At 37.4% G+C, this 19,337-nt stretch overlaps 1 protein-coding gene across 4 annotated transcripts in view; it reads right to left on the reverse strand.

Moving 5' to 3' along the window:
• The window catches only part of LOC127873862 (coiled-coil domain-containing protein 1-like), a 30,957-nt gene extending 16,822 nt beyond the window's left edge, over positions 1-14,135 (reverse strand). For 2 of the 4 annotated variants that reach the window (XM_052417932.1, XM_052417923.1), the window contains exons 1-9: positions 13,995-14,135; positions 8,381-8,470; positions 7,138-7,258; positions 6,348-6,384; positions 5,467-5,527; positions 3,522-3,620; positions 2,248-2,325; positions 1,370-1,909; positions 499-619 (exon numbers count right to left, since the gene is read on the reverse strand). In XM_052417932.1, the coding sequence (XP_052273892.1) occupies positions 499-619; positions 1,370-1,909; positions 2,248-2,325; positions 3,522-3,620; positions 5,467-5,527; positions 6,348-6,384; positions 7,138-7,258; positions 8,381-8,469 (1,146 nt within the window). In that variant the 5' untranslated portion in view covers position 8,470; positions 13,995-14,135. The remainder of the gene's footprint in view (positions 1-498; positions 620-1,369; positions 1,910-2,247; positions 2,326-3,521; positions 3,621-5,466; positions 5,528-6,347; positions 6,385-7,137; positions 7,259-8,380; positions 8,471-13,994) is intronic. The other 2 variants (XM_052417943.1, XM_052417954.1) reach the window with 2 other exon arrangements.
• Between the last annotated feature and the right edge of the window lie 5,202 nt (positions 14,136-19,337).

A 19,337-nucleotide genomic window follows, 5' to 3' on the forward strand; every position in this document is an offset into this window, starting at 1 on the left:
CCTGAAAATCTATAGGGTTCATCTGCGAGTCATGATCAATGTACCTATGAAGTTTCATGATCCTAGGCCCAAGCGTTCTTGAGTTATCATCTGACAACCACCTGGTGGACCGACCGACCGACAGACCGACATGTGCAAAGCAATATACTCCCTCTTCTTCGAAGGGGGGCATAAGACGTGTAACCTTTATCTATTTTGTGACTTGTAACCAATATAAATTTAGTCAAGTGTTACCTATACCTACCTCCATGAGTAGAGCAGTTTGAGCATTAAGTCAATGTAACCTATACCTACCTGCATTAGGAGAGCAGTGGGAGCATTTAGTCAAATGTTACCTATTCCGACCTGCATTAGGAGAGCAGTTTGAGCATTTAGTCAAATGTAACCTATACCTACCTGCATTAGGAGAGCAGTTTGAGCATTTAGTCAAATGTAACCTACACCTACCTGCATTAAGAGAGCAGTGGGAGCATTTAGTCAAATGTAACCTATACCTACCTCCATGAGGAGAGAAGTGGGAGCTGTCCCTCTCTCTCCTATCAAGTCCTCCTCTTCTTCAGCCTCTCCCTCCTCCTCTTCTTCACTGCTTGACTCAGCTGCAGCCTCAGCTTTCTTCCCACTGAAGAGGTGTATTTTCTATGTTCACCCGTATTTCAATCATATCACATTGGTCAGTTAACCAATGTACAGTTTTCCTTAGGGAAGTTTATAGTGTACCAAAACTGATTGTAAAAACCATCAGAAACTGACAGCTGTCCTACTTAAATCACAGATAGGGGGAGTATGCCATTAGACAAAAGCTATGTGGCACAGCCAGGGATCAAACATGCCATTCTTTTGTTTGAAGTCCTACCCTATCAATTGTGTTTTCCAGTGTTGTTAATAGGTTAGCGAAAAGTACAGTCCCAGCTGAATCAAAAGAGCATTGAAGGTGAACCTTTTAAAAGAGTAAAATGTTTAACTTAATACATGTTTTTCATTATTTCACTCTTCATTACTGTGTTTTTTAACTAAAAACAGGCCTCCTCAATCATATACCATGCATTCATGGCATGTGTATTAAAAATGTACACAAGAATGGACATGGGGTAAAACAGTTGAAATCCCCATCCTGCTGGAAATTCTTGCAATTTTTGCAGATTCCTGATTCAGATCAATAAGCTAACTTACAAATACTTTATTTAGGAATATAAAAAAGAGTTGGAAATATTTATCCTCATGCCTATAACGTTTAAATTTGCCTTGTTTGACAGTATTACAGTCAAAAGTCACAACACATGCCATGTGATATTACTGGGGTTCAAGTAAAAAAAATTAAGCAAATAGTCAAGTGAGGTAATCTAAATATTGATGAAATAATCAACTGTACCTTTCTTCTTTTTGAGTAACATCACTCAGCTGAGACCCCACAGCTGTCTGCAAGGGTCCGTCTATGTGGTGAGTACTTTTCCCACTCATTTGTGGAGCCCCATCAGGTTTACGCCCCACAGTAACTTCCCTAACACCTGCCTGCACAGCCCTTGGCGTTGTGCCATCAAAAATAAAAGTCCCACTTATCCTGTCTTTTTGATCCCTCTTTGACAAATCACGGAAATGTTCATTACGATACGTAAACTTTCCGTCCTCTACCTTCCAATCATGCTCGGACTTTCTCAACTGATAATCCTGCTCTTCGGTCTGGTTCTTTTGCTCGATAGCCTCTCTCTCAAGCTCAATCGCATCAAGTTTCCGGGAAATATCTGCCTCACTTTCATCTACCCTTGCCGAGCTAAGCGCCGACATCATGTCCCACTCACGCTTGTGGATCATATGTTCATGCTCTTCAAGAGATAATGCTTGTGCCCTAAGAGAAAACTGATTGCCATCGTCATCTGAGTCATTGTTTGGTGTCCGTACAACTTTACCGGAGCTAAAAGTTAGATATTGAACTCAGATAGCCATGCTTAAGATTTATGCTAAAAATAGATAAAGCATTATCGGATTTATAATCAATTTATAATCAAACCTATTCAAAATAATCTCAAAGAAAGACATTAACACAAATGTCATATTCGTTTAATTATCTTGGAAAAAAAGAAGCCCACTAGCTCCATAAATGGCTAATCATAATATTCAGAAAATAAAAGTGCCTACGAAGTCTTGTTCTTCTCTGTGTTAATTATTGAAAAACAAAAGTGTGTTCTTTTATATCAAAGCAAGTAATCATTGTTTTCAACCACTGACTACTTTTTATGCTATCCAACATACCTTCTGTTAAAGTTGTTAAAGTTGATGTCTACTGGCTCCATGAAATCATTCCAATCAATTTCTTCTAAGGGTTCGTCTCTGTATAACAATAAATAATGTTATTGTATTAAAATATGTGTACAGAAGTTAATGGTGTAATATGAAAGACAATGCTATAGGGATAATACTCGTTTTGAGACATCCAAGTTTGCCGATGCCTGAAGGGCCTATGCATACGTTAATGACTCAACAAAAGCATTTTGTCGCTATTATACCCAAAGAAAGCCTACTACATGTACTAACCAAATATAACTGGGTAAGGAATTGTTTAATAATATTTAATAGAAAAGAGTAACCCAAAATAAAGCACCTCCACTTGGCCAACTTGATTGCTTAGGCAAAAAAGCCAGGCCTTATTTGGAACTGAATTTATTGATTATACACCTTTTTCTAAAACCCTCCTCCTTAAACTGACTGAAATTAAAAGACACCTCAGACTTCTAACAAAATAAATACCAAATATTATGCAGTCAATTATTCAAAGAGTATGTATTAATAAAGTGGCTTGTGTTTTATGTTCTATCACACATGTATTTAATCTGCTTCTTGTATTATTATATTATCATTCCAACAGGAAACATTTCATAATATATTGTCTGTCTTATTTACCTTATCAGGAACCAAAGACACAAAACTGACATACCAATTTATCCTACTGCTATTAGTCTTTATTTCACTTCTTTTTCACATATAAGAATTTTAACGGGCATATAACTCCGGAAAACAGGTAAATAATTCCTAAAATTAATGTTTGCCTTGCACATTTTTATCTTAAGGTGATGACTTTTTTCAATCTTTTTTTTAATTTCTCGAGAATTAAAGAACTAGTTTGTATTTACGTTTTATAGTGATGACCAAATTTAAAATAAATTGCTTAAGATAATATTGCATTTGCTACAGAAAACATATTATGGGGAAAAAACAACAGACTGACTTTTATATGAGTCTAGTTCTGAGAAAACTGGGCTTAATGCATGTGCGTAAAGTGTCATCCCAGATTAGCCTGTGCAGTCTTATCAGGGACGACACTTTCCGCTTTTATGGTATTTTTAGTTTCAAGGAAGTCTCTCCTTACCGATAATCAAGTTTAGTCGGAAAGTGTCGTCCCTGATTAGCCTGTGCAGACTGCACAGGCTAATCTGGGACAACACTTTACACACATGCATTAAGCCCAGTTTTCTCAGAATGGGGTTCATACTATCACATTATTATACTCTAAAACAAGGGAATCCTACTTTTCTTCTCTCCGCTTCACTGCCTGTAGTGAGATCTGCTTGGTAGGGGTTGGCGTACGTCTGGACCCTGATGAAACTGGCCGAGAACCAGGCTGGGGCCTGCATAGAAAACAGGGTACCGTACAAAGAGAGGGGGAATGGGGGGATGTTTATAGGTCAAACATGTGTCACATGGAAAACGCAAATGAGAAACAGATGAGATATAAATTAAATATATGGTAAACAAACTGAAACAATGGTCAAATCAATATTGTTTTCTTTTACTTTGAATCATCTATTGAAATGGGCTTTTCCCTCTGATGATTTTGACAGTTTTATTATTAAAGAACCATTAAAGACATCAACAAGCCTATTTCAGCCCAAATCAATAAATTTGAAGGACAAATTGACAGGTTGGACAATTTAAAAGGAAAATGTAGACATTCCAAATTAATAAAAAGTATTTACTATTACTATTGCCACAGTCCAATCTGACTTGGCGCCCACCTGAGAACATTGGTTACCTGCATACAGCAGTCAGTTTCGATCCCCCCCCCCTAAAATCCTTCAATATTAATCCTGAGAATAACAGCCACCTGTCTATAATGGCCAACAGCCAGTACAGTATATTTCACTCGTAAAGCCATTTTCCACCTGTGTATAGCGGTCAGTAGTCAGTCATTTCAAAGTGTAAAAAATAAACTAATTAATCTGTGTTGGTGTTTCTTATCTCCGACGCCATCGAAATAATAACGCCATAGCATGTGCACGTGTCAAAATCAATAGATCTTTATCACTGACAATGTGTCAACAAAAACAATTTGCTAGCAAGTGTTGGTATAAGCAGGCAATAAAAGGATTAGTGATAGGATATTGTTGAAAAACATACATTGTATTGCAACTTTTGTCACAAACTTTTGGCATTTATATAAGTGGATTTTTTAAAAGTCAAACTCCTTTAAAATTTCTAGAGGTGAAGCTTACACCACATGTCATCCCAAAACCTAAGATGCTTTTATGGTTGTTTGAATGAAATACTGTTTGTGTGATGTTTGGAAACAAATAATTTTTTCCATGATTTTGGTGTCTTTTTCTTTGAATCAAAGAGATACTGTTATGCCTAACTTTCGATTTTTAACAGCGATTCAAAAAATGTATTAAAAAATATCTTCAAATTAACGTAATACAAACTGTCAGATTCACTTAATGAACACAATGCACGAGTAAACAACAATATTATCATTGATAAACTCATAAGTTTAAAAATAGGTATAAATTTATATCAATTTATATGATTTTTAAATGGTTATTCATCAGAAAAAAATTGGGTTATAATACTAAATTATTGGCAATGAGCCTTTCTTTACATTAAACAGTGGGCAAACAACTGGGTGGGGTTACGACCTAGCAATATTACCAACTGACCAACCATCTAAAAAGAGGTCACCTGTTTGCAATGGTCACTTTGCTCATTTCCTTTAACTGACCCCTGTCCTCAGGTTGGACTGAATATATTGACTTAGATTTTTAAGTTATTTTTTTTAGTTAAGATATGTATTTATCAAGATTGAAATTATTCTTATTTTTTCTCAATTAATTATCTTGATTGTTTCAAAACTAGATGTAAATTAAACCACTTCACAGCCTTTAATCACGGGCGCCACCTCTGTTTGGGGATGTATTAATAAATGAGCCAATACTACTTCCTAAGTGGCACTAATGACTGGATGTTTTGAAAATTAACAGGTAATTCTACAGGGTGGGCAAGTGTTTATGTTTTTCAACTTAGCGCCACCTAAGATGTAGCATTGTCTAATTTATTAACGCATCCCCAAAAAGAGGTAGCGCCCGTGATTAATGGCCCTGCACTTGGTATGTATACTCTGTAGACCCAAAATTTGGTGTCACACTGGCCGGATCAATAGAAAATTTCTGAACAAATCATGATGTAATATTGGATTCTTACCTTTTAGTCATGAGTAGTACTGGAACATCATTTTGATATAATATGTCCTCTGAAAATTCTCCTGAAATAAACATTATATCACTTATCACTCTCATTATTTCAGCAAATCAATACATGTGTTAATAGGACACATATGTCCCAACATTCCACTTTTGTTTTAATATTTTACCTTTGACCTCCAAATGTAACCTTCATGGTAGGAAGATGGCTTTTTAGAGTGAAGATTTTTATAATAGTTAACATTCTTTCCAAATTATTTGGATTCCAAATATATGGCAAATTTATAGTTCAGGCAGATTTTTTCAATTTGGTCTTTGACCTAAAAGTTTGACCTTAACCTTTGAAATGCAGAAACATGTATTGCACGAGAGGCGTCATTTGTGCCAAGTGACTTTGAAATCACCATATGGTACAATTATGGTTGAGACAGGAATTTTTAAGCTGTTTTATTGACCTTTGACTTTTTAGGTAAAAATACAATTTTTATAAGCAACAGGTAGTCTTATTATGGTTAACATTTGCGTTGAAGATATTTCAAAATCCATCAATATATGGCAAAATTATGACTTTGACTTGAATTTTCAGGCAGACATAGGCACATGGACTGTGCCACTGCTTTATTCTGTCTTCTTCACATGGGAGCATACATAATGCTGAATAAATAATTACATAAAATATTTACAGTAAAAAAATGTATGGGCACATTGATTCTTCTGTAAGAAGTAATTAAGTATATACTAAAAAAATTATATACTTATTTTTTTTGCCATAAATCATTTGCAAAACTAAACAAAAAATTTGACTTAAATTATTAACAACCAATATTTAAGTTGTTATCCAATGACTGCAACTTAAAATTTAAAATCTTCACAAACAACTACCATCTTGTCCTAGAACCTTAAGCCCAGATGTATTTTTCTGAAAAAAAAGAAACAAAATTACAAAATACATGTGTAGAGCACTCAGATTCAAATAATACTGTACAAACAAGGGGTATGTAATCACAGCTCGTAATTTCAATTACATACTTTTGATGAATGGATTCAATTCAGTTTAATAACTTAAAGCGAGATTATATTATTTTTTATATGTGTTAAATTGTAATATATTGATAATAAATATGTCACAATAACACGAAATAGGCAAGAAAAGTAATACATTGACGATGAATTTCATAAAATGCAGCAAAGACAAATAAACGCCCCGAGCTGATTGTGACAAAGATACTTTGTACATATTTTCCTACAATAACCGAAGCAATTGTCATTTTAGTTAGTGTTCGTGTGTCGTATGAATAGATATCGTTGCAGGAATTTTAAATGAACCGTTAAACTAAATTTAGATTCACATCGTACATGCATGATGTACATGCTGACAAATTTGACTGTAAGTTTTTTTTACACATTTTGTATAAATTAATAAATATTGGAAAAAAACTTATATAATCTCGCTTTAACTTCACTGAATAATTTCCATATCAATAAAACTGACTAAACATTCATGGAAAGATTGACAGAATAGTTTTAATAACAAGTATTTGTGTGATATGCATCAACACATTTGTCAATTTGAAACTCTCATGGTCTCAAAGAAATTATTTCATTTCTGCAAAAAGATAATGTAAGTACATATTTCTAGTCTTCAAGAGAAGCATATTTACTATTTACATACCACAGCTGTTGAATCAGAAAGAACTTCTGAAGGCTGAGATCTAGACTGAACTTCTGAAGGCTGAGATCTAGACTGAACTTCTGAAGGCTGAGATCTAGACTGAACTTCTGAAGGCTGGGATCTAAAAATACATATTACTTATGCTGGCAGGCTTATTCCAGAAACGGAACATAACATTTTATTCTTAATCAACCTTATAACACAAAAAGGGGCACAATGGACTAAAAAAAAATTAATAAAGACAAATAAAATATTCATTGTATGGAATAGGAACATTTTGTCTCAAACATTCACCAGCTCATGAAAATTAACACCAGTAATGTATACAAGTTCATATGTTCAAATGCTGATGAACTTCTTCTGCTGATATATATTTTTATCACTCCATCAGTTTCACTTTTTGCGTTTGAAGAGACACATAAATTCAACAGATGAGAGGAAGGGATAGGACAGAAAAAACATACAAGACAAAATCAGTATATGATCAGTACACTTGGAAAATCAGCATTAATGCATGTGCATGAAGTATTGATTAGTTTGCATTAAGGACGACACTTTCCGTTTTTATTCAATTTCTTGTTAAATGTAAACCAAAATCCAGTTAAGATGGAGATCGTGTCAAAGATTAATCTGTGCGGACTACTCTGAGACAATATGTGTCTTGTTCTGAGAAAACTGGGCTTTATTCATGTGCGTAAAGTGTCGTCCCAGATTAGCCTGTGCAGTCCGCACAGGCTAATCAGGAACGACACTTTCCGCCTAAACTTGATTTTCGGTAATGAGGGACTTCCTTGAAACTAAAAATACCATTAAAGCGGAAAGTGTCGTCCCTGATTAGCCTGTGCGGACTGCACAGGCTAATCTGGGACGACACTTTACGCACATGAAGTAAGACCTGTTTTCCCAGAGCCTGGATCATATATGTTCCCCCTACATGTCTCAAGGCATTCTATGTTCCCCCTACATGTCTCATGGTATTCTATGTTCCCCCTACATGTCTCAAGGCATGTTCCCCCTACATGTCTCAAGGCATTTGCTTATAGCACAGAAACTACAGTTTTAAGACAAACCAAATAAACCAACTAGTAAAAACTATATATTTCAGATGAACTATGAATGGCAACCCAAACACAATATAAATCTAGTCTGCATTTAGAAAATGAAATTGGAATCTGATTCTGTCATGTTAAAATGTTGTACCATACTTCACTTAATATTGCTGAATTGGCAAAGAGTGCCATACCTTGCTATCTTGTTTGAATTGCTAATGGACAGACCACCTCCTGAAGATGTTTGAGAATTCTTGGAATTGCTACGTCTTGGCTCTGACATTCTGAAATCACCAGTTACTTTTAACATGTATAGAAGATTTATGTATTATTGAAATAAAATAAATAAGTTTATCAGAGAAATTAGCTGCATCATACAAAATAGTTCTGGAACTCAAATGAATACCATTTCCTCTACAGTGCATTTTGCATTTTCATAACAAATCATCACATATATTTATGTTCCCTGTTGTTGCTGTTGTTGTTGTTATTAAAAAAAAAAAATTTTTTTATTTGTTTTACCAGATAGTCATCTCAAAATATATAATTCTTTGGAATGTTAATATAATCAAATGTCATTGTTTTTCAGCAGATTTTCATTGTTTGAAAAGAATTATGAATTATAATTATATTGTAATCAAAATTATTTTGTAAATATAATTATGAATTAATTATCTGAATGTATATCACACTATTAACACCATCTTATATTTACCTAATTTGCATATGCCTGTTCTGTAGGCATAATCAAAATCAATAGGGGTCATCTGCAAGTGATCAATCTACCCATGAAATTTCATGATCCTAGGAGTATGCGTTCTTGAGTTATCATTCAATAAACAGCTGCGCCATGAGCGCATGATACGCCCGTCGTTCGCCAATGAAGTAGTAAGGTAATAAATAACCCTTTGAATCATTTTTTTACTTCAGTTTATTTGTATTTGAATACATGGTTTATTTTATAAGTACATGAGCATGGAGCGCCGTCTCCTTGACATTCATACCATATCTTTTTTTGAGTATATGTATGCATTTCTTTAGAGGATATGGAGTTGAAGTAAACCTGTTATAGATATTTTGACCAATAATAAAAGAGAAATGTAGATGGGTAAGTGGTAGTGTACAATCGGAATAGAAAAAAGCTCACCTTGTTCAATTTTTCAGGGATACTAAAAAAAAAAAAAAAAAAATCCATCGAAGGATATTTGAGGTACAGTAGGACATTCAATGAAATCACGAAATTTTGACGAACAAAGTCCCATAACTCTGGAACGACAATTCAGAATTCCGTCAAAAACGAAAGGGGATCAGGGTTTATCAATATTAAGATTGTGTTGAAATTTGAAAAAAATCCATCGAAGGATATTTGAGCTACAGTAGGACATTCAATGAAATCACGAAATTTTGACGAACAAAGTCCCATAACTCTGGAACGACAATTCAGAATTCCGTCAAAAACGAAAGGGGATCAGGGTTTATCAATATTAAGATTGTGTTGAAATTTGAAAAAAATCCATCGAAGGATATTTGAGCTACAGTAGGACATTCAATGAAATCACGAAATTTTGACGAACAAAGTCCCATAACTCTGGAACGACAATTCAGAATTCCGTCAAAAACGAAAGGGGATCAGGGTTTATCAATATTAAGATTGTGTTAAAATTTGAAGAAAATCTGTCAAAGGATATTTGACGTAGCGTACGACATTAACAGACGGACGGACGGACGGACAGACGGACGCGGGGTATACCATAATACGTCCCGTCATAGACGGGCGTATAAAAACCATTTTAATATTTCTGGTCATCGTGACCTTGACCTTTGACCTAGTCACCTAGTGACCTCAAAATCAATAGGGGTCATCTGCGAGTCATGATCAATGTACCTATGAAGTTTCATGATCCTAGGCCCAAGCGTTCTTGAGTTATCGTCTGACAAGCACCTGGTGGACTGACCGACAGACTGACATGAGCAAAGCAATATACCCCCTCTTCTTCGAAGGGGGGCATAAAAATACAATTAATCAAGCAGATCCTGAACCGTTCAAGGTTAAATGACCATCATGGGAGCTTATAGGCCTGTGATCAGATATTGATTAAGCCTGCAATCAACCAATCAGATACTGCTTTTCTACACACCACTTAGCAGCGCCTAATCGCTATTTTGTACCACAAACATAGAGAGCTGTAGTATTCAAATGAACGTTTCATTTAATATTTTAATGGATGTTGTCTTTGTTGAGTTAAAATTGAAAAATGTAATCAAAAGAACTATGTTTATTACAAGCATAAACAGTTTTATTTAAATGAAAACGTGAATGCATGTTCACTCTTTACTGTTTAACTATATTACCATTTCATTGTGCTATACCTGCGTAATAAATATTTTTCAATCAAAAGCCTTAACATGAACAGGGCCAAAAAACCCTTCTTCGCAAGGGGCCTCTTTTTCTTCCCCTTCAGTTAAAAGAAATATGCACAAGTTGATAGTATATATTATTATTTCAAAACCACTTTTCCCGTGCCGAAAAACGAAAACTGGTTGGCTCAAAGAAATTTTGGGCCAGCGCTAGCCCTCCCTTAACCAAAGGCTTAACCAAAACGTTTCTTTCCTCTACAGAAATTTCTTTAAAATCATGCATTTTTCTCTAAATCTCCAATCTACCTCAGTATTTTTCATTCCCCAAAGCCATAAAATTGTGTCTTTCCCCCCCCCAAAAGGCTGTGGCCCTTTCCCCAAAGTTTGTGTTTTGGCCCTGATGAATGTACTTCATATTGTTCTATTAACAGACATGTTAAAAGTCATGTATGGACAAGTGTCTCAATCCCCTCTGTACTTGAAAGTCATCTTTTATCATTCTACTGTTCATGTTGCTGTCATGAACTTGGAGCAAACATTTAAATATTAACAAGCAAATGTGATGAATTGATATCGTTCCCAAAATAAATGTGGGTTATTAGGTGCACTTTCGAAGCTTGCAATGTAAAATTGTGTACACAACTGCTTATTGAATCATTGATTGATGCACTTTTATTTAGTTTAATGGAAATCTAAAAAAGCAGTTCTAAAATAAAGGTCTGCATTTAAAAAATCAGAAATGAAGTAGAATTTTTGTAAGTAGCAAAGGATGTTATTAAAATGTGGTATTATAAAAATGTGATGTGTAAGGACTCGTCACCAAGTTTTTATTTAATTAAAAAAGACACTTCCATATTTTTAATGAAGAAATGGTGATGCCTCTAAAAGAGCTGTGACCTTCAACAAAATTTGTGTGACCTTCACCTTGGCAAAAGGGACCAAGGTCTAGCATTTGCCTCACTGCCTAACAATGATGAACAATAAGAAAAGGGCATTTTCAACTCCCATGATGCATGGAAGAATCCTTGCAAAATAGGAATATTTAATAAACATTTGTAACATTTTTCGGTAATGCTTGAAGTTAAACTTTACCCTAAAGACCTGTACATAATCTTCTTATCTATTTAAACACTCACACCAAGTTTAAATTACATTTGCCCAAGCAGTTAATATAACAACTCCATACACCAAAGTGCGCTTATTTTCATGTCAAAAAGGGCCATAACTCCATTACTTGCAAATGGACTGTGACAGCATCTGACGTTCATCATCCTCTTTATCCAAATAAACACTCATACCATGTTTCAATCAAATCATCCTAAGCAGTTCCCAGGTATGTTTCAAGACACACAAGTGTTCTGAATAAAAGAAGGACCGCCAAAACAATATCCCTGTGCATATGCCAGGTGATCATTATTATGACATTATTCCAGCAATTTAATGGAGGGATAGTTTTTTTTTATTACATAAATTTCTGTGATTTGCAATAATTAATAAAACTTTTGATTATTTTTAGTTTCATAAAACAACTTCTTCTTTAGCTTGTAGTTTGATCATGTACAGTTCCCTCATATTGAGCGTCTCCTGGTATCTATCATTTTTTAAACATTAAGAATGAAGCTCTCGAGATGACGTCACAAGCACGCATGCACCTCTAAGTATTTTTTTACTTTAATATTAGGATGCGTGAAAATAAATACAACAAGAGATGTTTTTATCAGAAACACAATGCCCCATATTTCGCCGCTTTGAAATTAAATTTCAATATATCATTTGGCAGGTTTAGAATTTATCTCCCTTTTAAAGCTTATTACTTCCCTTGGATTGTTTTTTGTTTACTTTTGACCTTAAAGGATGACCTTGACCTTTCACCACTCAAAATATGCAGCTTCATGACAAACACATGCATGCCAAATATCAAGTTGCTATCATAAATATTGCAAAAGTTATGGCCAATGTTAAAGTTTTCGGACGGACGCACAGACTGACAGACGGACAGTTCAAATGCTATATGCCACCCTACCGGGGGCATAAAAGCAGCCAAAAAATCAAAGAAAAAAACAAGTATAATTGCATTTCAAAATCTTAATTCAACTAAAATAATCCAAATTTATCATTCCATATTCCATAATACATTCTATTCTAGTCCTCTTCATTAAATTCCCACATATATTGCAAAGAGAAGCAGAAAGCTGCGCTAGTGTAAACACATTTGTTTGATTTATTAAACAACAATCATTTGTCCTAACTTGCAGAAAATGTTTCATGAAATCATTATGGTTTCTAGCACAAGTGCATGATTTGGCAAGTGGTCGATAATCAAAAGTGTGCACAATTTGCTTCTGCTTCTGCTTGGTACGGTGAAGGGCCAGTTATGGCGTAGTACACCGGGGAGTGCGCCTAGTCGAAATGAAGGGCAGGCTTAAAGCCCTCAACTGTCTCTGCGTGGACCACTCTACTGTCCAGGTGGTTCCACTCTATGATGGTTTTCACGAAGAATGAGTTTTTGTATTGATTAAAGTTTGAGTTTTTTCACCACAAAACCTCTATCGTTTTCATCACTTGTTTATCTATTATATTTGATGTAACACAGTCACTTTATTGTTTTGCCTTAATTTGCCTTTTAACCCTTGCTGGTTTCAAGTAATAGGTTGCTGGTATAGCTGGCACCAGCCCCTCAGCCACTTTGAAGAGCATCACTAGACGGTTGATTTTACGCCGTTCTTGTAGAGGTGGTAATTCTAGTTGCTTTAACATGTTGGTAACGCTGCCTGTCGTTCTTGATTTGTAGACTCCAGTCATGAAACGGGCAGCTTGTTTTTGCACTTGTTCAATTTTATCAATGTCACGAGTTAAGTAAGGATCCCAAATTGAAGAGCCATAGTCTAGACAGAATCTTACTAGTGCTAGGTACGCTGTTTTCCTACAATCTATAGGGCAGTTCTTTAAGTTTCTACGCAGTAGAGCCATTGTCGAGTTCGCTTTCCTTGTCAATTTACTTATGTGAGTTGACCAAGTTAGATCTTCAGATAGGGTTAGTCCCAAGTATGGATTATCGGGCACTTGTTTGAGAATATGGTCACATAGATAGGGAATAAAAGTGTGGAGTCGTGTTCTTAATTGACATTACGTAACATTTCTTCACATTAAAACACATGCCCCATATATCAGCCCATTTTGCAAGTTCTTTCAAGTCATTCTGAAGGACGTCAAAGTCTTTCTGAGTTTTTATTTTCCGATATAACAGGCAATCGTCCGCAAAAAGGCGCACTTGTGATTTTACTGAAAGTGGCAGGTCGTTTATGTGACATAAAAACATAAGGGGTCCAAGTACCGTGCCTTGAGGCCTAATTTGGTCTGTGCTAAATATCCTGTTTCAAATTATTTGATGAAATTATATTTGTTTACTTCCAAAATGTAATATTAAACAACTGTAATAGATATCCTTACTTTAAAGATGGCGTTATGGTTTTGAAAATATTCACGATCAACTTGCTCTGTCCGCCATGTTGTTATTCTTAGATACGCCAACTTTGTTATATTCGAATAAAAAACATTACACTTTTTATTGAGAATTTGTGTGTATATAAAAATCGCACTTTGATTTTTAAAAAAAGTCAGAAGCTTTATATTTTACTAAAATATCTCTCTAAACGGTTATAATGCGAATGATTATATAAACATCCGATTATTGCAACATCTCCACTTTCCAATAGACCATAATGCCGTTGTAGACTGATGACTTCCGGTTTCAACGTAATTCGGATATTACATCTACATCTACATTGTACATCGCTGCAATCACGCATGATTATTATGCGACGGGTGGTGAAAGAATAAGAATTAAAGAATTAGGGACAGTAAAGTAAGAAGAGTTTGATAGTTAAGAGACAGAAGGAAAGTAAAGCAGAACGCCAGCTACGTTTCGCCCTTCTCCCTCAGCCTCTCCGGCTACGGAGGCCGCTGAGAGGATTGAACCTCAACCGACACAGCCACGAGGGGTCATTAGGAGTTACTTTGTAGCTGGCGCTGACAACTTATTCAGAATCTGGTTGTTGCTAGCCCCCGCTTGAAGGATACCAAGTCGGGGGATTCAGCGATGGAGGCTGGTAGGTTGTTCCAGGTGGCAATTATACTTGGAAAAAAGCTGTGGCGATAGTATGAAGTGGATGTCGATAGCGGCAGGAACTTGATGGAGTGGTTTGCTCGTGTCCGGCTTGAGCCAGGGGAAAGGTATTTCGAGACTGGTATGTCCACGAGGTCGTTGGTTATCTTGTAGACCATTGTCAGCCTGGCTTTGGTTCTTCTGGACTCTAGAGTTTCCCACTGTAGGTGTTCGAGCATTGATGTGACGCTACTAGTATTGTGATATCTGTTCGTCACATAGCGGGCTGCTCGTCTTTTGACCATCTCCAGGTCGTGGATCTGCTCCTTATGTTATGGGCTCCACACAGTGCCGCAGTACTCTAGGTTGGGGCGAACGAGGGAAAAGTATGCTACACTTTTTACCTCCTTGCTGCCTATCCGTAAGTTCCTGCGTAGGAAACCAAGGGAACTGTTGCCTTTCTTAATCACTTGTTGGATATGTGGCTTCCAGGACATGTCCTTTGTTAGCTCCACCCCAAGGTATTTGGATGCGTCTTCACATGCAAGCGTGTGGCCTTTGAGGGTGTATCTGTACAGGAGTGGTGATCGCTTTCTGCACACTCGCAAGATGCAGCACTTCTCTGGGTTAAAGGACATTCCCCAGAGCTTCTCCCAGTCCCACAGGCGACGGAGGTCTTCCTGAAGCACTTCACTGTCCTGCTCCGAGGATATTTCTCTGTATACTACACAGTCATCTGCAAAAAGCCTGGTCTTGGAGGAGACTGTAAGGGGTAGGTCGTTAATGTAGACAAGGAAGATGATCGGTCCCAGAACGCTTACCTGGGGCACTCCGCTGACTACTGGAGCGGGATCTGAGATTGCTCCGTCGACAGCAACTCTTTGTGTTCTGTCTGTCAGGAAGGCTCGGATCCATTCCAAGGTCTGACCGCGTATGCCGTAGTGGTGCAGCTTGGTCAGCAGACGCTGGTGTGGAACATTGTCGAACGCTTTGCTGAAGTCCAGAATGGCAAGGTCATGTTGTTTCCCTTTGTTTAGTGACTTCAGGAGTTTGTCCGACAGAGTTAGGAGTTGCGTTTCACAGCTCCGCCTCCTTCTGAATCCATGCTGACCGTCAGAAAGGATGTTGTTCCTGTCCAGGTGTCCCATGACATTGCTGACAATGATATGCTCCAGCATTTTACAGCATATGCAGGTGAGTGATACTGGACGATAGTTGCTTGCTTTGTACCTGTCCCCCTTTTTGAATATTGCAGACACTGTAGCAGTCTTCCATATATCTGGGATGGATCCAGCTGACAGGCACTTTTGGTATATAAGGGAGAGGTATGGGGCGCACTCATTTGCCAGTTCTTTTAGTACCCTTGCTGGAAGAATATCTGGGCCCGATGCCTTTTGGGGGTTAAGCTTCATCAGCAGCTTCATCACTCCTTGGGTCGTTACCTCGATATGTGGCATGGTTGGTGCTGGTTCCCCATCTGGTGTTGGGTTGGCATTACAGTCCTCGTCGTTGGTGAACTCTGACTGATATTGTCGATTCAGTATGTTGGCCTTGTCTAGTGGGTCGCTGTATAGCCTGCCATTTTCTTTCTAGGGTGCCACCCCAGAGTTGTCCTTCCTAGTCGACTTGATGAAGTTCCTAAACCTCTTCTGCTTGTTGGCTTTCTGGTCTTCTTCTTGGTCGCCTTCTTCTATGAGGTTCTCGATGTATTTCCAATAAGCCTGCCTCTCTAGTCGCTGTGAGGTAGCTTTGGCCTGGAGATAGCTATGACGATCTTTCGACTTTCCTGTCGCTTTTTGTCGGGCGAAGAGTTTATTTCTCTTCCTGTGGAGGACCTTGACCGCTTTTGTGATCCAAGGCTTGTGTACCTTATTTTCAAACAGCATTTTTGATGGAATGTGTTAGTTCATAAGCCTTTTTAGGAGCTCTTCAAAGATAGACCACGAGTCATTAACTGTCATATCCTTGGTGTTTTCCATAAACTGTGAAGTCTGTGCGGACAACTCATCGCGCATCGACTGATATTCGGCTTTCCTGTATTGGTATACTTTTCTTGGCGGTTTCTTCAACTCCCTTGGGCGTAAGCTAGAGTCCACAAATATGGTTTCGTGGTCGCATATTCCAGGGATGGTCTCACATTTATTGATGAGAGTAATGTTGTTTGTGAAGAAAAAGTCAAGAATGTTACTGGTGTACTACGTTACTGTCGTTGTAAAAGCAAATTGTCAATCGATCGTTTTAGGTAAGAAAATCAATTATCATTTAAAAATAATATTGGAAATAATCGTTGGATGTGTTTGATAACTTTTTTTAATATGTATAATATTGATTTTGATATGTTGTTAGCCGTATGAATAACTTTTTTGAATACACAATAATCAATGTTTATGGTGGGTGGGGTATATTAATGTTGATTTATTGAAAAATAGAACTGTGTGGAGAATTTAACCACTATAACCACTATAGCAATACGGCTGTAAAACAATACATTAATACGAATCTGATGATTTTTTATTACATTTAACATTCTTAGTTATAATATATTGTATGGTAACAACAGTTGACATAGATCTATAGCTACTGGAAATAGTTCGGCGCATGCGTCGTGAGTTCGGCGCATGCGTCGTGCCTACTAACAAACTTTTCAACTCTCGTCAAAATGTATTATAAACACTAATCTTAGACTTCAAGGGATTGTTTTCTTAGGTTTAAATAGGTAGTTTTCATTAAATAAGAGGTTGTTTCACAGATTCATTGGCTACTTGCCTCCGTTTCTGGTAGTTATAACACTTTCGTGTGCATTAGAGATTTTTTCCTAGTGACCGTGACCTTCGGAAGCCACCATTACAGACTTGTTTTGAATTATGCATACAGGTATTTTGATTCATTTTACAGCGTTCCTGTTTCTATCCTTGTTTACTTACAGACCAAGCAAGAGCCTATCCAACCACCCAAGGCCCACTGTTCGTCCAAATAGTATCCAGCCGGGAAGTATACGTTGGTCTACGAAACATTTCGTGGGAGTGTGTTAACTGCGGCATACCAAATTTCGCGTCAAGCCTTTTTGATTTAACATTTTACGAAACATCAAACAGTTTTGATCCCCTTCGGCATGATATCAGCAACCACTCGGAGTGTGATTCTAGCTTTGCGCCTGATCCGAAGGCAACATCATCACCAAAGAGATCTGGATCTCCTGTTCTGGACCGTCTCCTTAGTGACTACTCAATCCCATGTACTACAGTTGGTGAGGAGGAAAACCTGGAACACCCCAGCTTTTTGGACCATACGCATGGAAAAAAATCTTCAATTTATCCACAAAAGCAAGCAGCAGCGACAGGATATACCATTCAAAATTGTCACCCTCAACTGTCAAGCTGTAAAAGAAAAGAAAATTACCCTCTCCAATCTGTGTTCCGGCACTGGTGCAGAAATTGTCATCGGTACCGAGTCATGGCTGAACTCATCTCATCTAGACTCAGAAATATTTCCAGAAAACTTCAATGTATACAGACGAGACCGTATACTCAAGAAGGGCGACGGACCCGGTGGTGGTGTTTTCATCCTCGTCGATAAAAAGTACCAAAGCTTGGAACCAGCAGAACTATCCATAGATGCTGACTGTGAGATGCTATGGGTCCAAGTAACAGTCAGGGGAGCCAGAAACCTCTATGTCGGTGCCTTCTATCGCCCACCATCGATGGACAAGCCTGAGTACCTATCACACCTTGACACCAGTTTATCAAGGATCCCCACAAGAGCCCATATATGGCTAGGCGGGGACTTCAATCTTGCTGGCATTGACTGGGAAAAGAACTGTGTAGTGCCGTATGCATAACATTCCAAACTCTGTCAACAGCTTCTAGGAATAACAGGTGATCATTTCCTAGATCAGCTATTTTCGTTATCAAACATACTATCAAACATACTAGACCTTTTCTTCACGAATAATAGTTCCCTTATTAACACAACCAAAGTCATTCCTGAAATCTCCGACCATGAGGCAGTCTATGTGGAAGCGAGTCTACGGCCCCACAAACTACCTCCAACAAAGAGGACAGTCTTTGTATACAACAAGGCTGACTATGATGGCCTCAGAACTGAACTGAGGCTACTAAATGAAGACTTGTCCAGATCTCCCAGTGTTATGTACTAATTTCAAGAATAAATTAACAGCCTTGATGAATAAGTTCATTCCTGCAAAAGCGCTTAAAGACAGCTACAAGCAAAAACTCTGGATAGACCGCAAAGTACGAGCCTCTATGAGGAAGAAGGCGAAACTGTACACAAAGATGAAGAAAACAGGAAAAGAGCAACTCAGAAGTTAGAGAGAGAAACATACCAGAAATACGTTAACAACTTGATAGAAGTAGATGATCCAGACAGCACCAAACCTTCAAAAGAGAAGAGATTCTGGAGTTTCATTAAATCCCTAAGAAAGGACAACACAGGCATCTCACCATTGAAGGATAACGGGAGGCTCTTTGATGCTGCACGTGACAAGGCAAACATCCTTAACCGTCAATACAAGTCGGTCTTCACAGACGAAACAGAAGGCGAGGTTCCAAACCCTGCAGGTACGCCATTCCCAGACATGGATGAGATCAATATCCAGGAGGAAGGCATCTTGAAGCTTCTCAAGAACCTTAACCCCAGGAAAGCTTCAGGTCCTGACAATATATCGGCAA

The sequence above is a fragment of the Dreissena polymorpha genome, chromosome 1 (assembly GCF_020536995.1).
Source record: "Dreissena polymorpha isolate Duluth1 chromosome 1, UMN_Dpol_1.0, whole genome shotgun sequence".
Lineage (NCBI taxonomy): Eukaryota > Metazoa > Mollusca > Bivalvia > Myida > Dreissenidae > Dreissena > Dreissena polymorpha.